We start from the raw sequence: 20,152 nt of genomic DNA on the forward strand, positions 1-20,152 counted from the left end.
CCTACCCAACCTTATGGTGAATCTTGTTTTAAAGTGGAATATGCTTTCCTGATGTGCCTAGAGCTCTTAGCCTCTTCTGTATACTCACTTTTGTAAAGTAGATCTCTTGGAAGCGGGACTCATCTTTGCTCTAACTCATGCACTCAAAAGTGAGTCCCACCCACCAAGCCTTCCAAGTCTTGTCTTAAATCTCTCTGACCTGGACTGACTCTGAGAAAGGTCCCACCAGGGTTGCCAGTGTCCAGCAGGTGGGGAGTTAGAGCCTGAGGAGGAAATTGGGGCCGGGCCGGGAGAGCCTGTCTCCTAGTTGAGGCTGCTTCTGTGGCTCGCCTATGATTTGGCCAGCTGCCGCAGCTACTGAAAGGCTTTGTTCCATGGAAAAACCGTTTATGATCCCCATGTCCCTTCTTGGCAGAGAGGGAGGTTTTGGTTCTGCTAAGCTGGCTTCTTCTGCAGTGTGGCCTATCGTGGAGGGTCCCCTCACTGAGGCTTTCCTCCTGCTTCTGTGTCTCGGCGTCTGGTTCCCATCCTGAGATTTGTCAAGGAGAAGAGCACTCTGTGAGGAACTCCCTTCTGGCTAAAGTTGTTGTTGTTCTGAGGGAATTGAGAGAAGGGGTCAGAGAGCCTGAGTTCCAGGCTGGCCCAGCCTCCGACCGGCTTTCTGAGCTTGGAGAAGTCACATGTCCTCTCTGGGGCAAGTGCTGTAACCCTGGCAGGGTATGATTCTGTTTTCCTTCCTGCCTTCCTACTCTCCAGAGCCAACTTGCCTTTTCCTGGTTCTTCTCCATTCCTGGGGTGCTCTGGGACTGGTGGGGTGAAAAGGAGCCTGGGGGCTGGTTATTGCTTCCTCCGTCCGCCCGTGTGGATGTGATGGATCTTGAGAGGGCTGCCCACACAGGCAGCCCTGACCCTACAAAGCCGTGGGCCTGTGCCGTGGGTCCTGGCAGCTATGGTGGTGAGCACCGGTCTGGGGCAGGGAGAGGCATTGTGAGGCACTTTGGGGACCCTGGTTTGTACAGACGTGGGTCACTTTGGAGAGGATGAGGGCCAAGGACTTCAAGAGCAGGACTGTCAGGTGTCCTTGCTCTCTTCTTCCCCATCCTCACTTTTCCGTTCTGAGTGTCCCCATTCCCTATTCAACACTGATTTCCCCACGCTGAGGTACCACCTTTGGAGGCTCTCTTCACTTCCTGCCTATCGTGCAGAATCATGCTTTGCACAGAAAGGGGTGACAGGGTGTGCCCTCTCTATGGTCGTGCACACTTTCCCCTGAGCATCCTCTCAGAGCCTGTGTGAGCCTCCAGAGGCCCAGGACATGACCCTGTCGGTGTCTGCGTTGTGACTGCACTGCCCTCTCATCCCAGGAGGCCCCCTCTGTCAGGGAGGTATGCCAGCCCCTGTCTCCCAGAGGTGACAGTCTGAGACCATTTCCTCTCTCTGGTTGTCACTCCAAGCTCCAATCGACCAGTGCTGCTGGATTTCAGATTGCAGGAAGCTTTCAGATCATGCTTTATTTTATTCACAATTTGTTATTATTATTATTATTAGTAGTAGTAGTAGTGGTAGCAGAAGTTCCATGAGAAAAAGCTGGTGATGGTGCTGCTTAGCATGCAGTGGTATAAAGTGGAAATGTGTGGCCTTTGATAGCTGGGCATGGGTTTGAATCTTGGCCCTACCATTTGATATGCCCCAAAGCAAACTCTTAGGCCCGTTTCTCTCCCCACCCACTGCTGTATACTCTGCCCTCCCTCGGATCTCCCCATCTCTGTAATGATCACTCTGTCTGCAAATTGCTTAGGCCCCAAACCAGCAAGTCATTGTCATCCCATGTCGAATCCGTTAGCAGATTCTGACAGCTTTACCTTTGAAATGTCCACAGTTGAACCTTGCTCATGACTTTCATCACTGCCACAGTTGTCCACGTTCCTGTTGTCTCGCACGTAAACTGTGGTAATCGCATCCCAGGTGACCTCTACTCGTCATCTGCTACCGTCATACTCTCTTCAGCAGCCAGAGGAGTCCTTTTATAACACAAGTCAGATCATGCCATTCTGAGCAAAACCCCTGGAAGCTTCTCTTCTCATTCAGTGCAAAAGCCAAAGTCGTTACAATGGCCTTCAGGGCTGCCCACTCTGCCCCTCACGTTGCTGGCCTCACTTCCAGCCCCTCGACCCCCTCACTTACCCTGTCCAGACGCGCTGGCTCCTGCTGTTCCCTCAATACATGGAGCAGGGCCTTTGAACTTTCTGCTCCTCCTGCCTGGGGTGAGGATCCCCACATTGCCCTCTGCTTCGTGTATTTAGGACTTTGAATGATACCTTCTCAGTAAGTCAGATCTTTCTCGACCTCACTATCTAGAATCACAGGCATCTTTTGTCCACCGTTTTCTAATCCCTTTACCTTGCCTTATTGGACTTCCTAATGCTGTTGCCACTTGCTTATTGTCTGGCTCCTCGGGGAGAATGAAAACTCCATTGTAGAGAGTCTTTATTTTGTTCATTGTTTATGTTAGTGTCCTGGGGCTGCTGTAAGAAAGTACCAAAAATGGGATGGCTCAAAACTACAGAAATCGATGATCTCACACAGTTGTGGAGGCCGGAAGTCTGACATCAAGGTGTCAGCAGGGCCATGCTCTCTCTGACAGTTCTGGGGGGGAATCCTTCCTTCCTTCTAACTTCTGGTGTTTGTTGGCAATCCTTGGCATCTCTTGACTTGTGGATGCTCAGTCACATGGCCGTCTTCTCGCTGTATGCCTTCACATCACCTTTCCTCTGTGTGTGTCTGTCTCTGGCCACATTTCCCCCTTTTATAGTGAAATGAGTCATATTAGCTTAGGCCCATGCGAATGACTTCATTTTAACTTGATTATCTCTAGAAAGACCCTATTTCTAAATAAGGTCACATTCTGAGGTACTGACGGTTAGCACTTTGATGTATCTTTTTGGGGGAGGATACAATTTAACTCATAACACTGCTGAATCCCTGGCTCCAAACAGATGCTCAAATGAATGTCTGTGGAATGAGTTACTCATATTTACTAGCTGAGTGACCTTGGGCAAGTTATCTAACCTCTCTGAGCCTGCCATATAGTTAGTGCTCCAAAAATGGTAACTGTTATTAATTTTCTGAACTAGTGCATGGGAAATATGATAAATGCCTTGTGTTATTACTATGAGGTTTGATAAAGTAATGTATGAAAAACACCTGACACTTAGTATGTGCTCAATAAATGACAGTTGATTTATTAAGTAAAATTTCCACTGCCTCTGGTGATGGAACATATTTCATTTCCTTGCACCCAAAGAAAGCCCTGCCACTGTGCTCGAGAAAGGTGCATTGTAGTTGATGTTAAAAGATACAGCTGTGTAAAGTTGTAGCTTTTCTGCTGGAGAACCTTTGGCCAAGAGAAGTAGAACAGAATGGGCAAGAAGGAACATGCTTAGGTTTCTGAGAGTAAGAAGCTGTATTGTGTGTCTTACCCAAAAGGATCCCGATCTGTATGTAGGGAGGGCTCTCGGGACTGCCTCAGCTTTGTTCTGTGCAGCCTCTTTATCAGGGACCTTGGTGGAAGTGCTCACATGGCTTATCGATTAAGTTTGCAAATGATAAGAAGCTGGAAACCAAAGTGGGCCTGTTGGATGAAAGACTAAATTATAAATAAGATAAAATAGAACAAGGAGAGATGTTGGGTCCAGGTCATGTATTATATGTGCAAAAAACTGGAAAGATGTGACTTAGTGTGGAGGTTCTCAACCTCTGACACGGATCGGAATCCCCTGTGGAGTTCTGCTTATTTGTTTTTTAAATAGAGACGCCAGGGCTTACCTGAGACCTTCTGAAGCAGACTCTGGTGGTGGTTCTTACTAGGAGCTCAATGGTGACAAACATTGATAACTCCTAGGTTAGCAGGGACAGGTGTGACAAAACTTAGGGATTTTCTGAGGCTATGGGCTGAGGATATATTATTGGGGAGCAAAGTGTCTGGAACATGGGGGTAAAATAGTCCTGGGTTAGTCCTTCTGGAATATGAACTCTGCGTGGGCAGGGATTTCTGACTGTTTTGTTCATTGGTGACTCCTGAGTGCCGTTACATTCCGTGGCATGAGTGGATGCTCAGTAAATGGTTGAATGAATGAATTCAGTTTGGGGAATTTTTCTCTGAAAAGAGAAAGAAAGGTGCATGTCTAGATGTAAGCAACAGGTCTAGAAACTATAATTCAGGAGTTTATAAGTATATAATATATGAGTATGTAACTTATGAAAGTGTATAAATTGGAGAGGTGAAGCTGTCTTGATTAGAGGAGAATTAGGAAGGAGAATGATAACTATTCTTGAATACTTGCTGGATGGTCTCCTGGAAGAGGAATGAGGTGTCTTCTCTATGTCTACCGAGGGTGGACATACTTGAAGGAGTTAGACTTCAAGTGGCTACACTTGGAAGAATTTTCTCTAATGTGCTCAGTGTTTGAAGATGGAAGGGACTGTTTTGTCCATCAGGGGGCCCTTTCTCAGCTTAGGATTCAAGCAGAGGCCAGTTGTCCACCTGTCACGGATGATGGAGACCCATCTTGCATTGTGTAGGCTGTGAAACTGGGTCACCCAGATGAACTAGATCTTGAAGCATCTATGATCCTGACCCGCCAGATGTCTTCTCTAATTTTCCTTTCTCCTATATTTTTATGAAGAAATTGATAGTCCAACCAATGTGGTGACTGATCAAGTGACAGAAGACACGGCGATGGTCTCCTGGGACCCAGTCCAGGCTGTCATAGATAAGTACGTGGTACGCCACATCTCTGCTGACGGGGAGAGCAAGGACATGGCGGTGCCCGGGGAGCAGAGCAGCACCATCCTGACGGGCCTGAAGCCGGGAGAGGCGTACAAAGTCTACGTGTGGGCTGAGAAGGGCAGCCAGGAGAGCAAGAAGGCCGACACCGAGGCCCTCACAGGTAACAGAAGAAAGGGAGCAAAAACGGCGTTCCTCACAGCAGAGAGAAGGTTGATTTTTGAATCAGGAGGCCGATGCCTGCCTAGCATCAGCTCTCTTCTTTGCACGGTTGGTGGAAGGAGTTGCGAAAGCAATGTCGAATTTCATAATTATGAATTTTTTCCTTTTTAACCTCAAACAAAAGAGACCAGCCTTTTTATTTGATACAGAAGGTCATACTATTTGGGTTGGAATTCCATATGCAACTCCCTCAGAGTAGAGGAACGCTTTCTAATTTTCATTTCTTGGACGTGAAAACTCAAAACATTTGGCTGACAGTGGATTTGCATGCTTATCTCAGTCTGCAGTGACTGTATGGGCACTCTGCATACAATCTGGAGCTCTCTCTCAGACCATGGAAATGGTTTGCATCCTGAGTCAACATTCACCAAATGTACGCTTCTGCCTTTAAGCTTTTAGAAACCATGAGGATGCCCAGACTTCACCCAGTCATTCCGCTCAGCTCTGGCCTGCGGTGTCCTGAGACTGCAGGGGGCACATCCTGGACATTCTTTCCGCTTAAGCTCTCCTCTGGCACTGTCCCTGAATTCAGAGATGCCCAATCCTGGAGCCTACTCAAGGTTCCAACCACTTGACAGAAAATTGTAGAAAAGGAGTCACTTATCTGCTGGGCTCTATTCTGGAAGTCACTTAGTGTAGAGCATCTCAGAGGAGCAGCTAATTAGGAATATGGCTTCAGAAGCTTGACTGTCCAAGTTTTAATCCCAGCTCTACCGTTTACTAGCTGAGTGGCTTTGGGCAAGTTACTTCACCTCTGCTCTTCAGATTCTTAGCTGTTAAAAAAAGGCGTCTGAGTGTCATACGAGTTAATTCGTGAAAGTGCCTGACACATAGCAAATGCTGCGTAGGTGATGGTAGTGATTAATTCTTAGCATGTGTCTCAGTCTGCTCGGGCTGCTATAACAAAATACCATCGACTGGGTGGCTCAAACAACAGAAGTTTATTCCTCGCAGTTCTGGAGGCTGGACAGTCCCACGATCTAGGTGCTGGCTGATTCAGTTCCTGGTGAGGACTCTCTTCTTGGCTTGTGGACAGCGCCTTCTTCCTGTACCTTACATGACAAAGAGAGGAAGCCCTGGTCTCTTTTTCTTATGAAGGCACTAATGCCATCATGGGAGCCCCACCCTCATGACCATTGAAACTTAATTACCTTCCGAAGGTCCCACCTCGAAGTAAAATCAAACTGGGGGCTAGGGCTTCAACATATGAATTTTGGGGGAACACAAACATTCGTTCCATAGCAAATGTTAATCAGCATTTAGCCCTTGAATCATTTCGTGGTGCACAGCCTCCTGGGTCCAGGTGGGCCTTACCTCCTCCAGGGGAAGGAGAAGAAATTGAGAGTTAGGATGGTGAGATCTACATTTGTTTGAAGTCAGGGTCAGCCAACTTTCTGTAAGGGGCCAGATAGTAAATATTTTCAGCATTGGGGGCCATACAATCTCTGTTGCAACTACTCAACTCTGCCACTCAGATGAGGAAACAGCCATAGACTGGATGTAAATGAACTGGCATAACTATGTCCCAGTAAAACTTTATTTATAAAAATAGGTGGTGGGTCACACTTGGCCCACGGGTGGTAGATTGCCAACTCCTGGTTTATATTATACATGGCTTTCCATTTATTAGGATTTTGAGTGTTGAAAGAGCTTGTGGGTCAGCCTTTTTAGGACAGTGGAAATTAGAATAGAAAAGTACCTTCCCCTCCCTCAGGCTGGGATGGTGTGAGTAAGCACCCCAGCTTGTGGGGAGCCCCGGGAGTGTGGTATTGCTGGGGGTGTCAGGCAGGAAGCTAGGCTCTGGGTGTACAAAGATAAAAGACACAGTTTGTGCTCATATGGCATTCACGGTCCTCTGGGTAGAGAAAAAGAGTAAAATAGATAAAGTGCGGTGAGTTACTTTCTAGAGCAAATAAATGTTCCTGGAACTATGGGAACCTGAAAAAAGGATACGCACCACAGCCTGGGATGGAGATGGGTCATGGCCACTGTAGGAGGCGGTGACACCTGAACAGAACCTAGAAGGATGAGTGAGTGTTAACAGTGGGAAGAGCATATGCAAAGGCCTAAATTGTGGGAATGTGACATGTTGGTTTTCTGTGATATCTTAATATGCGATTATCTCTTAGTGGTGTTCCTGGTGGACAGGTCTGTGAGAGTGGTGGAGTAGTGAAGGATAGGGCAGGAGCACTAAAGCCAGCTCAGAAGCCTAGGAGCTAAACTGTTTGTCCTTATGTGTCAGCCGTCTGTGATGCATTCCGAACTCTACTCCTCGAGGCAAGTTATCTCCCTCGGCTGTGTGTTCCACCGCGCTGGCCTGGCCACGCTGGGCAAGTGGCAGGTTTGAAATGCAGTTGCTGTCACAGAGAGCTCAGCCTTTTGAGGAGGTGGTTTTTGAAACAGGATAATAAAATCATGCTAATCGTGCACCTGATAATCTTCGATTTTTGACTTTCTAAAGGTTTACAGTTTGAGGAGAAAGTGGTATTTCTTTCCTCAAATGGCATTCGTAATAACAGGGAGCTCATATCTAAGCATTTGCTATGCAATCTCTCATTTACTCTCCACCAAAACCTCTGAGGTAGGTACTGATGTTTCATTCTTTGTAGAGATGAGGAGACCAAGACAAATTATACAGTTTGTCTAAAGTTAGCAACCAGGAAATGGTGGAGCCCAGGTTCTAACCCAGTTTAACTGTGTAGAAACCCAGACAGATTCTACAAGTAGGATTATTTTTGTCAGCCCAGACCTCAAATACCATCAATTTAAAAAGTCTCCTGGTTCTCTGGCCACAGACATGGTGTTTTATATGGAAAGAACTGACAGCTCCTACTCCCAAGACATTTTTCTTCCCAAAGAAAGTATTAGAGCTGATGCAGAGATTTCTTTAAGTATAATCGTTTTCAGGTACAAGGAGTCAGGAACTGAAAGAACTTATTATATAAATCTGGGGTAAAAGAGAAATTTGTATATGAAGACCAATTCTTTTTATCCAAAGGCAACTGTGGGAAAAGTTTATAGAGCTGAGACGTTATACTGGCTTTCTCTGAAAACCCTACTTCTCATTGTATGCTGTTCGCTCATTCTTGGCATTTCAGACCACTTGATTAACCCTTAAGTTGTCCCAATCCTTGGCATATAACAGACCCTGAAATTTGTTGGGGTATCATTTTTGTTGTGTGTGTGCTGGCCTTTCAGGAACCACAGAGTTGGTAAATGCTACACTGTTTCATCTCTCTTAAAGAAATTGACAGTCCAACAAATCTGGTGACCGACCTGGTGACAGAGAACATGGCCACTGTCTCCTGGGACCCGGTGCAGGCCGACATTGACAGGTACATGGTGCGCTACACCTCCGCTGATGGAGACACCAAGGACGTCCCTGTGGGGAAGGAGCAGAGCAGCACCATCCTGACGGGCCTGAGGCCGGGCGTGGAGTACACGGTCCACGTGTGGGCCGAGAAGGGGGACCGGGAGAGCAAGAAGGCCGACACCAAGGCCCCGACAGGTAACGAGAGAAAGATGGTCAATTGGAATTGAATTTTGAACATGTGGATTTGATTGTGACTGGTACCAAAAGATGTGGCGTGAGTTGAGAGACTTTGCAGAGGAAGTCTTAAAGATCCAAGAAAGACAGCAAGCTCCCGTGGTGATCTATCTCCATGAGCTGCCCTTCCCTGACAGTGACGAGCTGCTCATGGAACCACTCAACCCATGGAAGGGAGAAGTAAGGTTGTGCAGTAGCCGTGTTTTTAGCAGACTGAGTGAAGATGTTTATAGGATCTGGTCATCGCAGTGTTTGTGATAATACTTTTAGAATGATTGCCTGTGAAGTAGCCCTTGATAAAATGATAAGTTAGCTGCTCTGAGCACCATGCCAGATGTTTAATTGATGGTTTTTTTTTTATTGAGTTCATAATAGTTTACATCAATGTGAGATTTCAGTTGTACGTTATTTCTTGACTGCCACCACACAAGTGCTCCCTTTCACCCCCTGTGCCCACCCCGCAACCCTGCTTCCCCTGGTAACCACTGAACTGTTTTCTTTGTTTCTGTGTTTGTTCATATTCCACATATGAGTGAAATCATCTGGTGTTTGTCTTTCTCAGTCTGGCTTATTTTGCTTAGCATAATTCCCTCCAGGTCCATCCATGTTGTTGCAAATGGGATGAATTTGTCTTTTTTATAGCTGAGTAGTATTCCATTGTATATATATACCACATCTTTATCCAATCATCAGTTGATGGGCACTTGGATTCTTTCCATGTCTTGGCTGTTGTGAATAATGCTGCAATGAACATAGGGGTACATATGTTACTTTGGATTATTGATTTCAAGTTGTTTGGGTAGATACCCAGTAGTGGGATAGCTGGGTCATACGGTAGTTCTATTTTTAGTTTTTTGAGGAATCTCCATACTGTTTTCCATAGTGGCTGCACCAGTTTGCATTCCCACCAGCAGTGGATGAGGGTTCCCTTTTCTCCACACCCTCTCCAACATTTGTTATTTTTAGTCTTAGCGATTACAGCCATTTTAACGGGTGTTAGGTGGTATCTTAGTGTGGTTTTGATTTGCATTTCCCTGATGATTAGTGATGTTGAACATCTTTTCAGGTGTTTATTGGCCATCTGTATATCTTCTTTGGAAAAGTGTCTGTTCACATCCTCTGCCCATTTTTTGATTGGGCTGTTTGTGTTTTTGTTCTTCAGTTGTGTGAGTTCTTTATATATTATGGAGATTAACCCCTTGTCAGATATATGATTTGCAAATATTTTCTCCCACTTGGTGGGTTGTCTCTTTGTTTTGATCCTAGTTTCTTTTGCCTTGCAGAAGCTCTTTAGTCTGATGAAGTCCCACTTGTTTATTTTTTCTTTTGTTTCCCTTGTCTGAGAAGACATGGTATTCAAAAAGATCCTTTTAAGTTCGATGTCAAAGAGTGTACTACTTATATTTATCTTCCAGGGGTCCTATGGTTTCAGGACTTATCTTCAGGTCTTTGATCCATTTTGAGTTTATTTTTGTGTATGACATGAGATAATGGTCTACTTTCATTCTTTTGCACGTGGCTGTCCAGTTTTTCCAACACTATTTATTGAAGAGACTGTCTTTTCTCCATTGTATGTTCTTGGCACTTTTGTCGAAGATTAGCTGTCTGTATATGTGCGATTTTATTTCTGGGTTTTCAGTTCTGTTCCGTTGATCTGTGTGCCTGTTTTTGTCCCAGTGCCATGCTATTTTGATCACTATGGCTGTGTAGTACATTTTGAAGTCAGGGATTGTGATGCCTCCAGCTTCGTTCTTTTTTCTCAGGATTGCCTTAGCAATTCGGGGTCTTTGGTTGCCATATATGAATTTTAGGATTCTTTGTTCTATTTCCATGAAGAATGTCATTGGGATTCTGATTGGGATTGCATTGAATCTGTAGATTGCTTTGGGTAGTATGGACATTTTAACTATGTTTATTCTTCCAATCCATGTGCATGGAATCTCTTTCCATCTCTTTATGTCATTATAAATTTCTTTCGGTAATGTCTTATAGTTTTCATTGTATCAGTCCTTCACCTCCTTGGTTAAATTTATTCCTAGGTACTTTATTCTTTTAGTTGTCACTGTAAATAGAATTGTATTCTTGAGTTCTCTTTCTGTAAGTTCGTTATTAGAGTATAGAAAAGCAACTGATTTTTGTAAGTTGATTTTGTACCCTGCAACTTTACTGTACTTGTTAATTATTTCTATTAGTTTTCCAGTGGATTCTTTGGGATTTTCTATATATAAGATCATGTCGTCTACAAAGAGTGAGAGTTTCACTTCTTCACCCCCTATTTGGATTCCTTTTATTCCTTTCTCTTGTCCAAATGCTCTGGCCAAAACCTCCAGTACTATGTTGAATAAGAGTGGTGATAGTGGGCATCCTTGTCTTGTTCCTCTTCTCAGGGAGATGGCATTCAGTGTTTCCCCATTGAGTATGATATTGGCTGTGGGCTTGTCTTATATGGCCTTTATTATGTTGAGATAATTTCCTTCTATCCCCATTTTGTTAAGAGTTTTTATCATAAATGATTGTTGGATCTTGTCAAATGCTTTCTCTGCATCTATTGAGATGATCATGTAGTTTTCATTCCTCAATTTGTTGATGTGGTGTATCACGTTGATTGATTTGCAGATGTTGAACCATCCCTGTGCCCCTGGTATGAATTCCACTTGATCATGATGTGTGATCCTTTTGATGTATTACTGTATTTAGGTTGCCAAAATTTTGTTGAGGATTTTTGCATCTATGTTCATCAGCGATATTGGCCTGTAGTTTTCTTTTTTTGTGTTGTCCTTGTCAGGCTTGGTATCAGAGTGATGTTGGCCTCATAGAATGTGTTAGAAAGTGTTCCATCTTCCCTAATTTTTTGGAATAGCTTCAGAAGGATAGGTATTAAATCCTCTCTGAAAGTTTGGTAGAATTCCCTAGGGAAGCCATCTGGTCCTGGGGTTTTATTGTTTGGGATGCTTTTGATTACTGTTTCAATCTCTTTCCTTGTGATTGGTCTATTCAGATTATCTGTTTCTTCTTGATTCAGCTTTGGGAGGTTGTAAGAGTCTAAGAATTTATCCATTTCCTGTAGATTATCCATTTTGTTGGCATATAGTTTTTTGTAGTATTCTCTTATAATCCATTGTATTTCTGTAGTAGCCGTTGTTATTTCTCCTCTTTCATTTCTAATTTTATTTATCCGAGCTTTCTCTCTTTTTTTCTTTGTAAGTCTGGCTAGGGGTTTGTCAATTTTATTTATCTTCTCAAAGAACCAGCTCTTTGTTTCCTTGATCCTTTCTACTGCCTTTTTTGTTTCAATAGCATTTATTTCTGCTCTGATTTTTATTATTTCTCTTCTTCTGCTGAGCTTGGGCTTTGTTTGTTCTTCTTTTTCTAATTCAGTTAGGTGTACTTTGAGATTGCTTATTTGGAATTTTTCCTGTTTGTTAAGGTGTGCCTGTATTGCGATGAATTTCCCTCTTAATATGGATTTTGCTGCATCCTATGTGAGTTGGTATATGTTATCATTTCCATTTGTCTCCAGATATTTTTTTATTTCTCCTTTAATTTCTTCAATGATCCATTATTTGTTCAACAGCATGTTGTTTAGTCTCTACATCTTTGTCCCTTTCTCAGCTTTTTTCTTGTAATTAATTTCTAGCTTTATAGCATTATGATTGGAGAAGATGCTTGTTATTATTTCAATTTTCTTAAATTTATTCAGGCTTGTCTTCTTTCCCAAATATGGTCTATCCTTGAGAATGTTCCATGCACACTTGAGAAGAATGTGTATTCTGCTGTTTTTGGATGGACTGTTCTATATATGTCTATTAAGTCCAACTCGTTTAGCTTTTCATTTAATTCCACTGTTTTCTTATTGATTTTCTGTCTGGATGATCTATCCATTGATGTGAGTGGAGTGTTGAGGGCCCCTACTATTATTGTGTTATTATTAATATCTTCTTTTAGGTTTGTTAATAGTTGATTTATGAACTTTGTTGCTTCTGTGTTGGGTGCATAGATATTTATAAGTGTTATTTCTTCTTGATGGAGTGTCCCTTTGATCTTTAGATACTGCCCCCTTTGTCTCTCTTTACCTGTCTTATCTTGAAGTCTACTTTGTCTGATATAAGTATTGTGACACCTACTTTCTTTTGTTTGCCATTAGCTTGGAGTATTGTCTTCGATCCCTTCACTCTGAGCCTGTGTTTGTCATTGGAGCTGAGATGTGTTTCCTGGAGGCAGCATATTGTTGGGTCTTGTTCTTTAATCTGTGTCTTTTTATTGGAGAATTCAATCCATTTATGTTTAGGGTGATTATTGATCTATGAGAGCTTAATGCTGTCATTTTATCACTCGTTTTCCAGTTCTCCTGCATTTGCTTTGTTCTCGTCCTGTGTGTTTTGATCTATCCATTGAATTATGTAGTTTTTTATGATGTGTTTATTTGTGTTCTCCTTATTTATTATTTGTGCCTCTGTTCTGCTTTTTTGTTTAGTGGTTACCATGAGGTTTGTATTCAGAATCTCATATATAAGATAGTGCAATTTCTGATGCCCTCTTATTTCCTTATTCTGAACCAATTCAGTCTCTTTCCTCTTCCCCTCCTAAGTTGTTTTTCTTACATCTTATTCCATCTTGTGTTGTGAGTTTGTGGTTAAACTGACAAGGTTATCTTTGTTTTTGGTGTTTTTCTTCCCTGTTATCTTTAATGCTATACTTGAGTATTTGCTATCCTATCTGATTCTGTCTACCTGTTTATCTCCTTACTCCATGCTTTGTAACCCCTTCCTCCCTTTTTTTTTTTCAGGCATGAGGGCCTTCTTGAGGATTTCTTGTAGGGGGTGTCTCGTGGCTATGAACTCCCTTAGCTTTTGTTTGTCTGGGAAAGTTTTTATTTCTCCGTCATATCTGAAAGATATTTTTGCTGGATAGAGTATTCTTGGCTGAAAATTTTTGTCTTTCAAAGACTTGAATATGTTGTTCTATTCTCTCCTAGCTTGTAAGGTTTCTGCAGAGAAATCTGCTGAAAGCCTGATGGGGGTTCCTTTGTAGGTTATTTTCTTCTGCCTTGCTGCTCTTAGTATTCTTTCTTTGTCATTCATTTTTGCCAGTTTTACTGTGTGTCTTGCAGTAGGTCTTTTTACATTGACAAATCTAGGAGATCTGGAAGCCTCTTCCACAAAGAATTCCTTCTCTCCCTAGGTTTTGGAAGTTCTCTGCTATTATTTCTTTGAATATGCTCTCTGCTCCATACTCCTTCTCTTCTCCTTCTGGAATACCTATAATTCTTATGTCATATTTCCTAATTGAGTTGGATATTTCTTGGAGACTTTCTTCATTTCTTTTTAGTCTTAGTTCTCTTTCCTCCTCTGTCTGGAGCATTTCAATATGTCTATCCTTGATTATGCTGATACGCTCCTCTATGATGTCTACTCAAGTATTCAGGGAATCTGTGTTTTATTTTATCTCTTCCATTGTGTTGTTCATCTCTAACATTTCTGATTGATTCTTCTTTATAGTTTCAATCTCTTTTGTGAAGTAGCTCCTGAACTCATTGAAGTGTTTCTCTACATCCTCTTTTCTGTCGTTGAGTTTTTTGATATAGCTATTTTGAATTCATTGTCATTTAAATTACATATTTCTGTGTCCTGAGGACTAAATTCTGAGTACTTGTCATTTTCTCTTTGGTCTGGAGATTTGATATAGTGTTTGATATTGCTAGAGGAGGTGGTTCGGTTCTTATGCATCATATTATTTGGTTGCAGTTACCGCCTATCGCCACTGGGTGGGGGTAAAGAGCCGTGTATTCTGAGCCCTCTGTCTTCAGCTGAGATCCCAGGCAGTGGAGCCGTGGGGCAGGTGAGGGGAGGGGCGCTTTGTCCTGCATGCTCTCGGGGCATTCTTGCTCTGTTCTTGCACTCTTCTCTCCTGGGTTGTTGGCTTGATGAGGTCACCCCCCTGCAAAAGCTCTTGCCCTGGTAGAGGCCTTCTCTCTAGGCTGCATGGGCTCTTGGGGGTGCTTGATGTTCCCATGAATGAATGTCCCCTCCCCCATTCCTTCCCTCTTGGAGCCTCCTGTGGTCACAGGTTGCAGTCTTTAGGGGAGGGAGCAAAGTTCTCTTTTACCCCGTTCCAGCTCCTCTGAGGGGGGCTCCAGCCTCTCTGCCCTCCATCGTATGGCTGCGTGTCTCTCTGACATTTTTTGTGTTGTGTTAGCATGTTCTCTGTTGGAGTATGGTTGCCCGTTTTTGTTGTATGTTGGAGGGGAGAGAGTCCTGGGCAAGTTCACTCCACCATGATGCTGACGTCACTCCCCTATTGATGGTTTTGATGTGCCGTAATGCTGTTGAGAAGACATCATTCCTCCCACATTTTAAGGAGTTGAAAGCCAAGAAAGTGTGTCAAGCTTATAATAACTAGTCCTTAGAAATTGAGAACCAGGATTGCTTTTTTCCTTGACTTCCCCAGTGACTCTGGATGGGAATACCATTGCCGTATGCTAAGGCAGCTCAAGAAGCTGAAAATCATGGTAATGGGGTGGTGGGTATCTCTCCTATGGTTTCAAAGCTTAGGCTTTTCCAACATTTTCTTAAAGAAATAGACAGCCCCCAAAACCTGGTGACTGATCGGGTGACAGAGAACACGGCCACCATCTCCTGGGACCCGGTGCAGGCTGACATTGACCGGTACATGGTGCGTTACACCTCTGCTGATGGAGACACCAAGGACGTCCCTGTGAGGAAGGAACAGAACAGCACCATCCTGACGGGCCTGAGGCCGGGCGTGGAGTACAAGGTTCATGTGTGGGCCAAGAAGGGGGACCGGGAGAGCAAGAAGGCTGACACCAAGGCCCCGACAGGTAATGGAGTGTGCATTGTCACTGTGTCACTGTGTCACTGAGTCACTGCTAAGCTCATAGTCTGTCTAGATTGGTTTTCCTTCTCTGACCTTGGCAGAAAGGGAGGTTTTATGGAAGAGCAGGTTGGTATTCTTCCATAGTAAATTGTGGGCCCTTTACTTCCATTTAATGGCTTCTCTTAGAATGCATAGGTCATCTTGTGGTCTCCAAACTTTGGTCTAAAGATTGATGTTATTGTTCGTAGTCCTTTGTTCTCTCTGCCTATGCACCTTCTTTGTTATCATCACACTAAATGCTTCGCCTTGATAAGGAAGAAGCATGAAGAAAGCATAAGTATCAATCATGCTGAGGGAGCCAGACTTGCAGATTGTGGTCCCAAAATGACTTTTTTCCCCTCCTCACCTGTTTAAACCCTTTCTGTTGAACTTGTTTTTCTTTCTGTCCTTTGGATAAACGTTTCAGGCAGAAATAATAACAATGTTTTATTAGCTAAAAATAAGCAAATATGTAGTCACTTTTAGTTCCCAGGATGTATCATTTTAGTAATCGAAATGGCCCACACCTGTGTAATAATGCATACTTCATTTAAAACTCAAGCTTCCCTTCTCCATCAGCTTGGGACATAACTGCCTGTGTGGGAAGTGGGGGTACATGGCTTACCTTGTATTTCCCTTCTCGGACTTGAAGCCTTGTCCTTCCAGCATGCTAACTGCAGTTTCTGACCCATTTATGTTTGGCACAGCTGGGTGGGAGGTAAGGGGTCAAGAGGGAGGTAAGGAGTCAGGGTGAGGAGAAGCAAGGGGTCATGGAAGGTCTTGCTTGACTGTAAGAGTCACAGCTAGCTTGGGCCTGTCATGGGACCTGACAAGTGTTCGAGCTAACAAGTTCCCTCGTGGAACACTTCTGTGGTTCTTCAGAGACACCTCATGTGTCCTCTTCCGCTCGGATCCCTCCCTGAAGTGATTCTGTGGGCAAAGGCCTCTCTCCTACTGGTCTCCTACTTCTCTTCCTCTGCCCACACATCTGGGGGTGCACTCCAGTGCCTTTCTGATGGGGGTCACCTCACTCCTTTAGGTGATCCTCTTTGGACAGCTTCCTAAACAACCCCAGGTGGGCTCTCCTTTGGTGGCACACATCTAGTCCATGGGGAATACGCATGCATCCTTTGTTCATTCCACTGGATGCACGTGTCTTTTGTAATGCTGCAGCTTCTCATTCCTCTGCATCAGAGCCACCAGACGTTTTCTCACCTTTTCAGCATTTTAGGAGTGTGTCAGTCACCAGCCCATGGTCTTCGCCAAGTGTTGGGCAGGGTTTCTCAAACTTGGCTCTATTGATATTTTGGGCTGGATAATTATTGTTGCAGGGTCTGCTTGTGCACTGTAGGATGTTTATCAGGATGCCTGACCTCTACACGTTAGATACCAGTGCCTTCCCATCCCACACTGAATTGTACCAACCAAACATTTCTCCAGACATTGCCAGTCATCCCTGGTTGAGAACCACTGCTCTAGGGTATACAAAACAAGCTCTGTAAGGGATCCCATTGAAACTGCTCATTCGAGGCTTGAGTCTCACCTATGGGACTTTTGCAATGAACCATTTGGAACAAAGAAATGCTATTATTTTCTTGGCGAATACATTTTTGAGTACCTTCTCTGTATGTGGTAGGGTGGAACATAATCTCTTACATTTATAAAATATCAACAAACTGAAAGCCTTAATAGCATATGGTCATTGGGCATTCACTCTGTCCAGGAACTATCATAAGGGGCATGTTGTTAACTCATATAATACCCCAGAGTTTACAGATGAAGATGCTGAGGCCCAGCCAGAGGCAGCTGAGTTGTCCAGGGCCATGGCTCTTCTGACTCTGGGTCCAGTGCTCATTCTACTGTCCTATGATGCCTTCTTGAGGATCCAGGAGTGCAGCTGTGAAAAGAAGGTCTATGTCCATGAAACCACTGAAAACTGACATAGGAGATGGGAAAACCGTAAGAACAGGAAACTGCCTCATCCGAGACAATGTGGCCACAGGCTCTCATTCGGTTAGTGTTTATTGATCATCGTTTGCATTTCAGACATTGACAGCCCCAAAAACCTGGTGACTGACCTGGTGACAGAGAACACAGCTACCGTCTCCTGGGACCCAGTGCAGGCCGACATTGACAGGTACATGGTGCGCTACACCTCCGCTGATGGAGACACCAAGGACGTCCCTGTGGGGAAGGAGCAGAACAGCACCATCCTGACGGGCCTGAGGCCGGGCGTGGAGTACACGGTCCACGTGTGGGCCGAGAAGGGGGACCGGGAGAGCAAGAAGGCCAACACCAAGGCCCCGACAGGTAACGGAGCGTTGTTCTTTGGGAATATAAGCTGTGTCATGCTAAGCCTATGGCTGGTCAAGTTTCTTTTCCTGCTCTGACACTGGGAGAACTGATGATTTATGGAAGATCGGGGTGGTATCCCTTCATAATAGACTGCACACGCAAGCCTTCACGGCCCTTTAACTAGGTTCCTTACAAGTCAGGTCCACATGGCGGTCTCCAAGCTACGATTTTGCCATGATTGGATGGTCATTTCCAGACACTCCTCCTCAGAATGCGTGAACCTTTTGTTGTTGACAGTGTTCAAAGTCTCATTGAGTTTCTGAATAGGGACAGAAAATGAAAATTAAATGTTGTTAGTATTAATAAAAATATGTTGAAAATTCAACTTTAAAAGAGTAGATTTTACATCTACTAGAGCAAGTAGATGTATGTGGTTTGCTTTACTATAAATGAATCGTGATAATTCTGGTTTTGAGGATAAGGATATCTTCTGTGTAATGTCTTATATTATTATGAAAGAGATGTATGGCCATATTTCTGTACAGTGATTTAACCAGCAAACCAGCATTACGAGTAAATCTATGATATGCTGAAGAATATGAACACTGGGTTTTAATTTTTGCTGATTCACTTGACAGTATGTATTGAGCACTTTCCGTTTGCCCTGTTTTCTACTAGGCAGTGGGAACCCAGCAGGAATAGGATGCAGCCCTCTTCCTCTAGGAGCTCACATTTGCCTCTGACTATTAGAATCTTCTTGTATGAATTGGGAGGTCTTCATTGACATGATCCTACAAACAAAGTTCTTAGCTGCTTGTGAGCAGAGACTGTGTCTTCTTCAGCTATCCTCTGCACACTGCCTGGCGCCAGGCTTCATACGTAGTGGGAGTTTGATATATGCTCACTAAATGAATAAAGAGATTGGTTTTGCTAAACTTTTGGTGGAGATAATGGTGCAGATTTTCAGATTTGGGTCAACTGTGCTTTCTCCTTGAGGAGCCAAAGTTTATCTGGGGAGAGAAGACATATATTCATGAAGCAGTTAGAGCATATGAGACAGAAAAACCACAAAACATGCAAGGGTCTCAGCCCAAGCAAAATGGCCATGAGTTTCTGCACTCTTTGGCCTATTATTAGTGCACATTGATCAGCATTTTTCCTTTTAGACATTGACAGCCCCCAAAACCTGGTGACCAACCATGTGACAGAGAACACAGCCGCTGTCTCCTGGGACCCGGTGCAGGCCGTTATTGACAGGTACATGGTGCGCTACACCTCTGCTGATGGAGACACCAGGGAGTTTCCAGTGGGGAAGGAGCAGAGCAGCACCGTCCTGATGGGCCTGAGGCCGGGCGTGGAGTACACGGTCCACGTGTGGGCCGAGAAGGGGGACCGGGAGAGCAAGAAGGCCGACACCAAGGCCCCGACAGGTAACAGGAGGGAGGAGAAAAACAAACTAGGGCCATCAATGTGGGTTTGCTCTTGCTACTGAATTATGACACCGCTGCTTTTTGGGTCTGTGACCTCAGGGACTGTGTACTGTTTTGGGAGAGTTTGCTGTAGAAAATTTCATTCACCTAGAGAAAAAACGAAGCATAGTAATAGATTCAGTACTGAGTGATCCCTTGGCTATCTTAAAACTCTTTTCCAAATCCTCTGTTTTTAACTGCTGTGCCTCTGAGTTATATCAAATTATAGGCAATAAGATAAAACCAATATAGAATTGCTGAAAACACTGGATTAAAGAACTGTTTTGTGGCAAGCTATTTCATGTAGGTTTGACTTAGTAGATGGTGTATAGTTTAAAGGAGCAGTGTTACCCAGAGCAGCTGAAGCTCTGTGTTCACGTCACCAGGTAGCTAATTTTTAATGAGTATCTTCTAAGTGCCAGGCTTGGAATACAGGGGTGAACAAAACAAATATGATTTCTACTCTCTTAAAGTCCAGTGGGAAAGATAGACAACCAATAAGCAAACAAATTTAAAACTGTAAATTATGATAAATTCTCTGAAGAGATGAACATGGGGTAGGTATAGAGAATAACAGGTTAGGGATGTTTCTTAGATGGGGTGAGTAATAGTTAAGATACGCATTGACAGAAACATCCATATAGCAGTTGCTTAAACAAGAAAAAAGTTTATTCCTCGCTTGTGGAATGGTCAGAGTATAAGTGAGCCAGAGCTGATGTGGTAGCTCCGTGGTGCAGGAGATCCAGGCTCCTTCTGTATTGTCCCACAGTCATCCCTTGGGAGTTGCCTTCACCCACGTGGTCATCACTCATCCTCATTCCAGCCAGTGGAAAGCAGCATGGGAAAGGGAAGAGCATGACTGGAGCATTGGACACATCGCTTCTTCCTCCATTCCACTGGCCAGATCCAGACACAGTGCAAGACCTCAGTACAACAGAGGGTGGGAAATGAAGTCTTCAG

At 43.9% G+C, this 20,152-nt stretch overlaps 1 protein-coding gene across 3 annotated transcripts in view; it reads left to right on the forward strand.

The window, feature by feature from the left end:
• Nucleotides 1–20,152, forward strand: part of TNN (tenascin N) — a 63,941-nt gene that overhangs the window by 20,141 nt on the left and 23,648 nt on the right. Inside the window, exons 7-11 of one of the 3 annotated variants that reach the window (XM_046680460.1) lie at nucleotides 4,686–4,949; nucleotides 8,253–8,516; nucleotides 15,130–15,393; nucleotides 17,475–17,738; nucleotides 18,890–19,153. In XM_046680460.1, the coding sequence (XP_046536416.1) occupies nucleotides 4,686–4,949; nucleotides 8,253–8,516; nucleotides 15,130–15,393; nucleotides 17,475–17,738; nucleotides 18,890–19,153 (1,320 nt within the window). The remainder of the gene's footprint in view (nucleotides 1–4,685; nucleotides 4,950–8,252; nucleotides 8,517–15,129; nucleotides 15,394–17,474; nucleotides 17,739–18,889; nucleotides 19,154–20,152) is intronic. The other 2 variants (XM_046680461.1, XM_046680462.1) reach the window with 2 other exon arrangements.

This window comes from Equus quagga, chromosome 13 (genome assembly GCF_021613505.1).
Source record: "Equus quagga isolate Etosha38 chromosome 13, UCLA_HA_Equagga_1.0, whole genome shotgun sequence".
NCBI classification, from domain to species: Eukaryota; Metazoa; Chordata; class Mammalia; order Perissodactyla; family Equidae; genus Equus; species Equus quagga.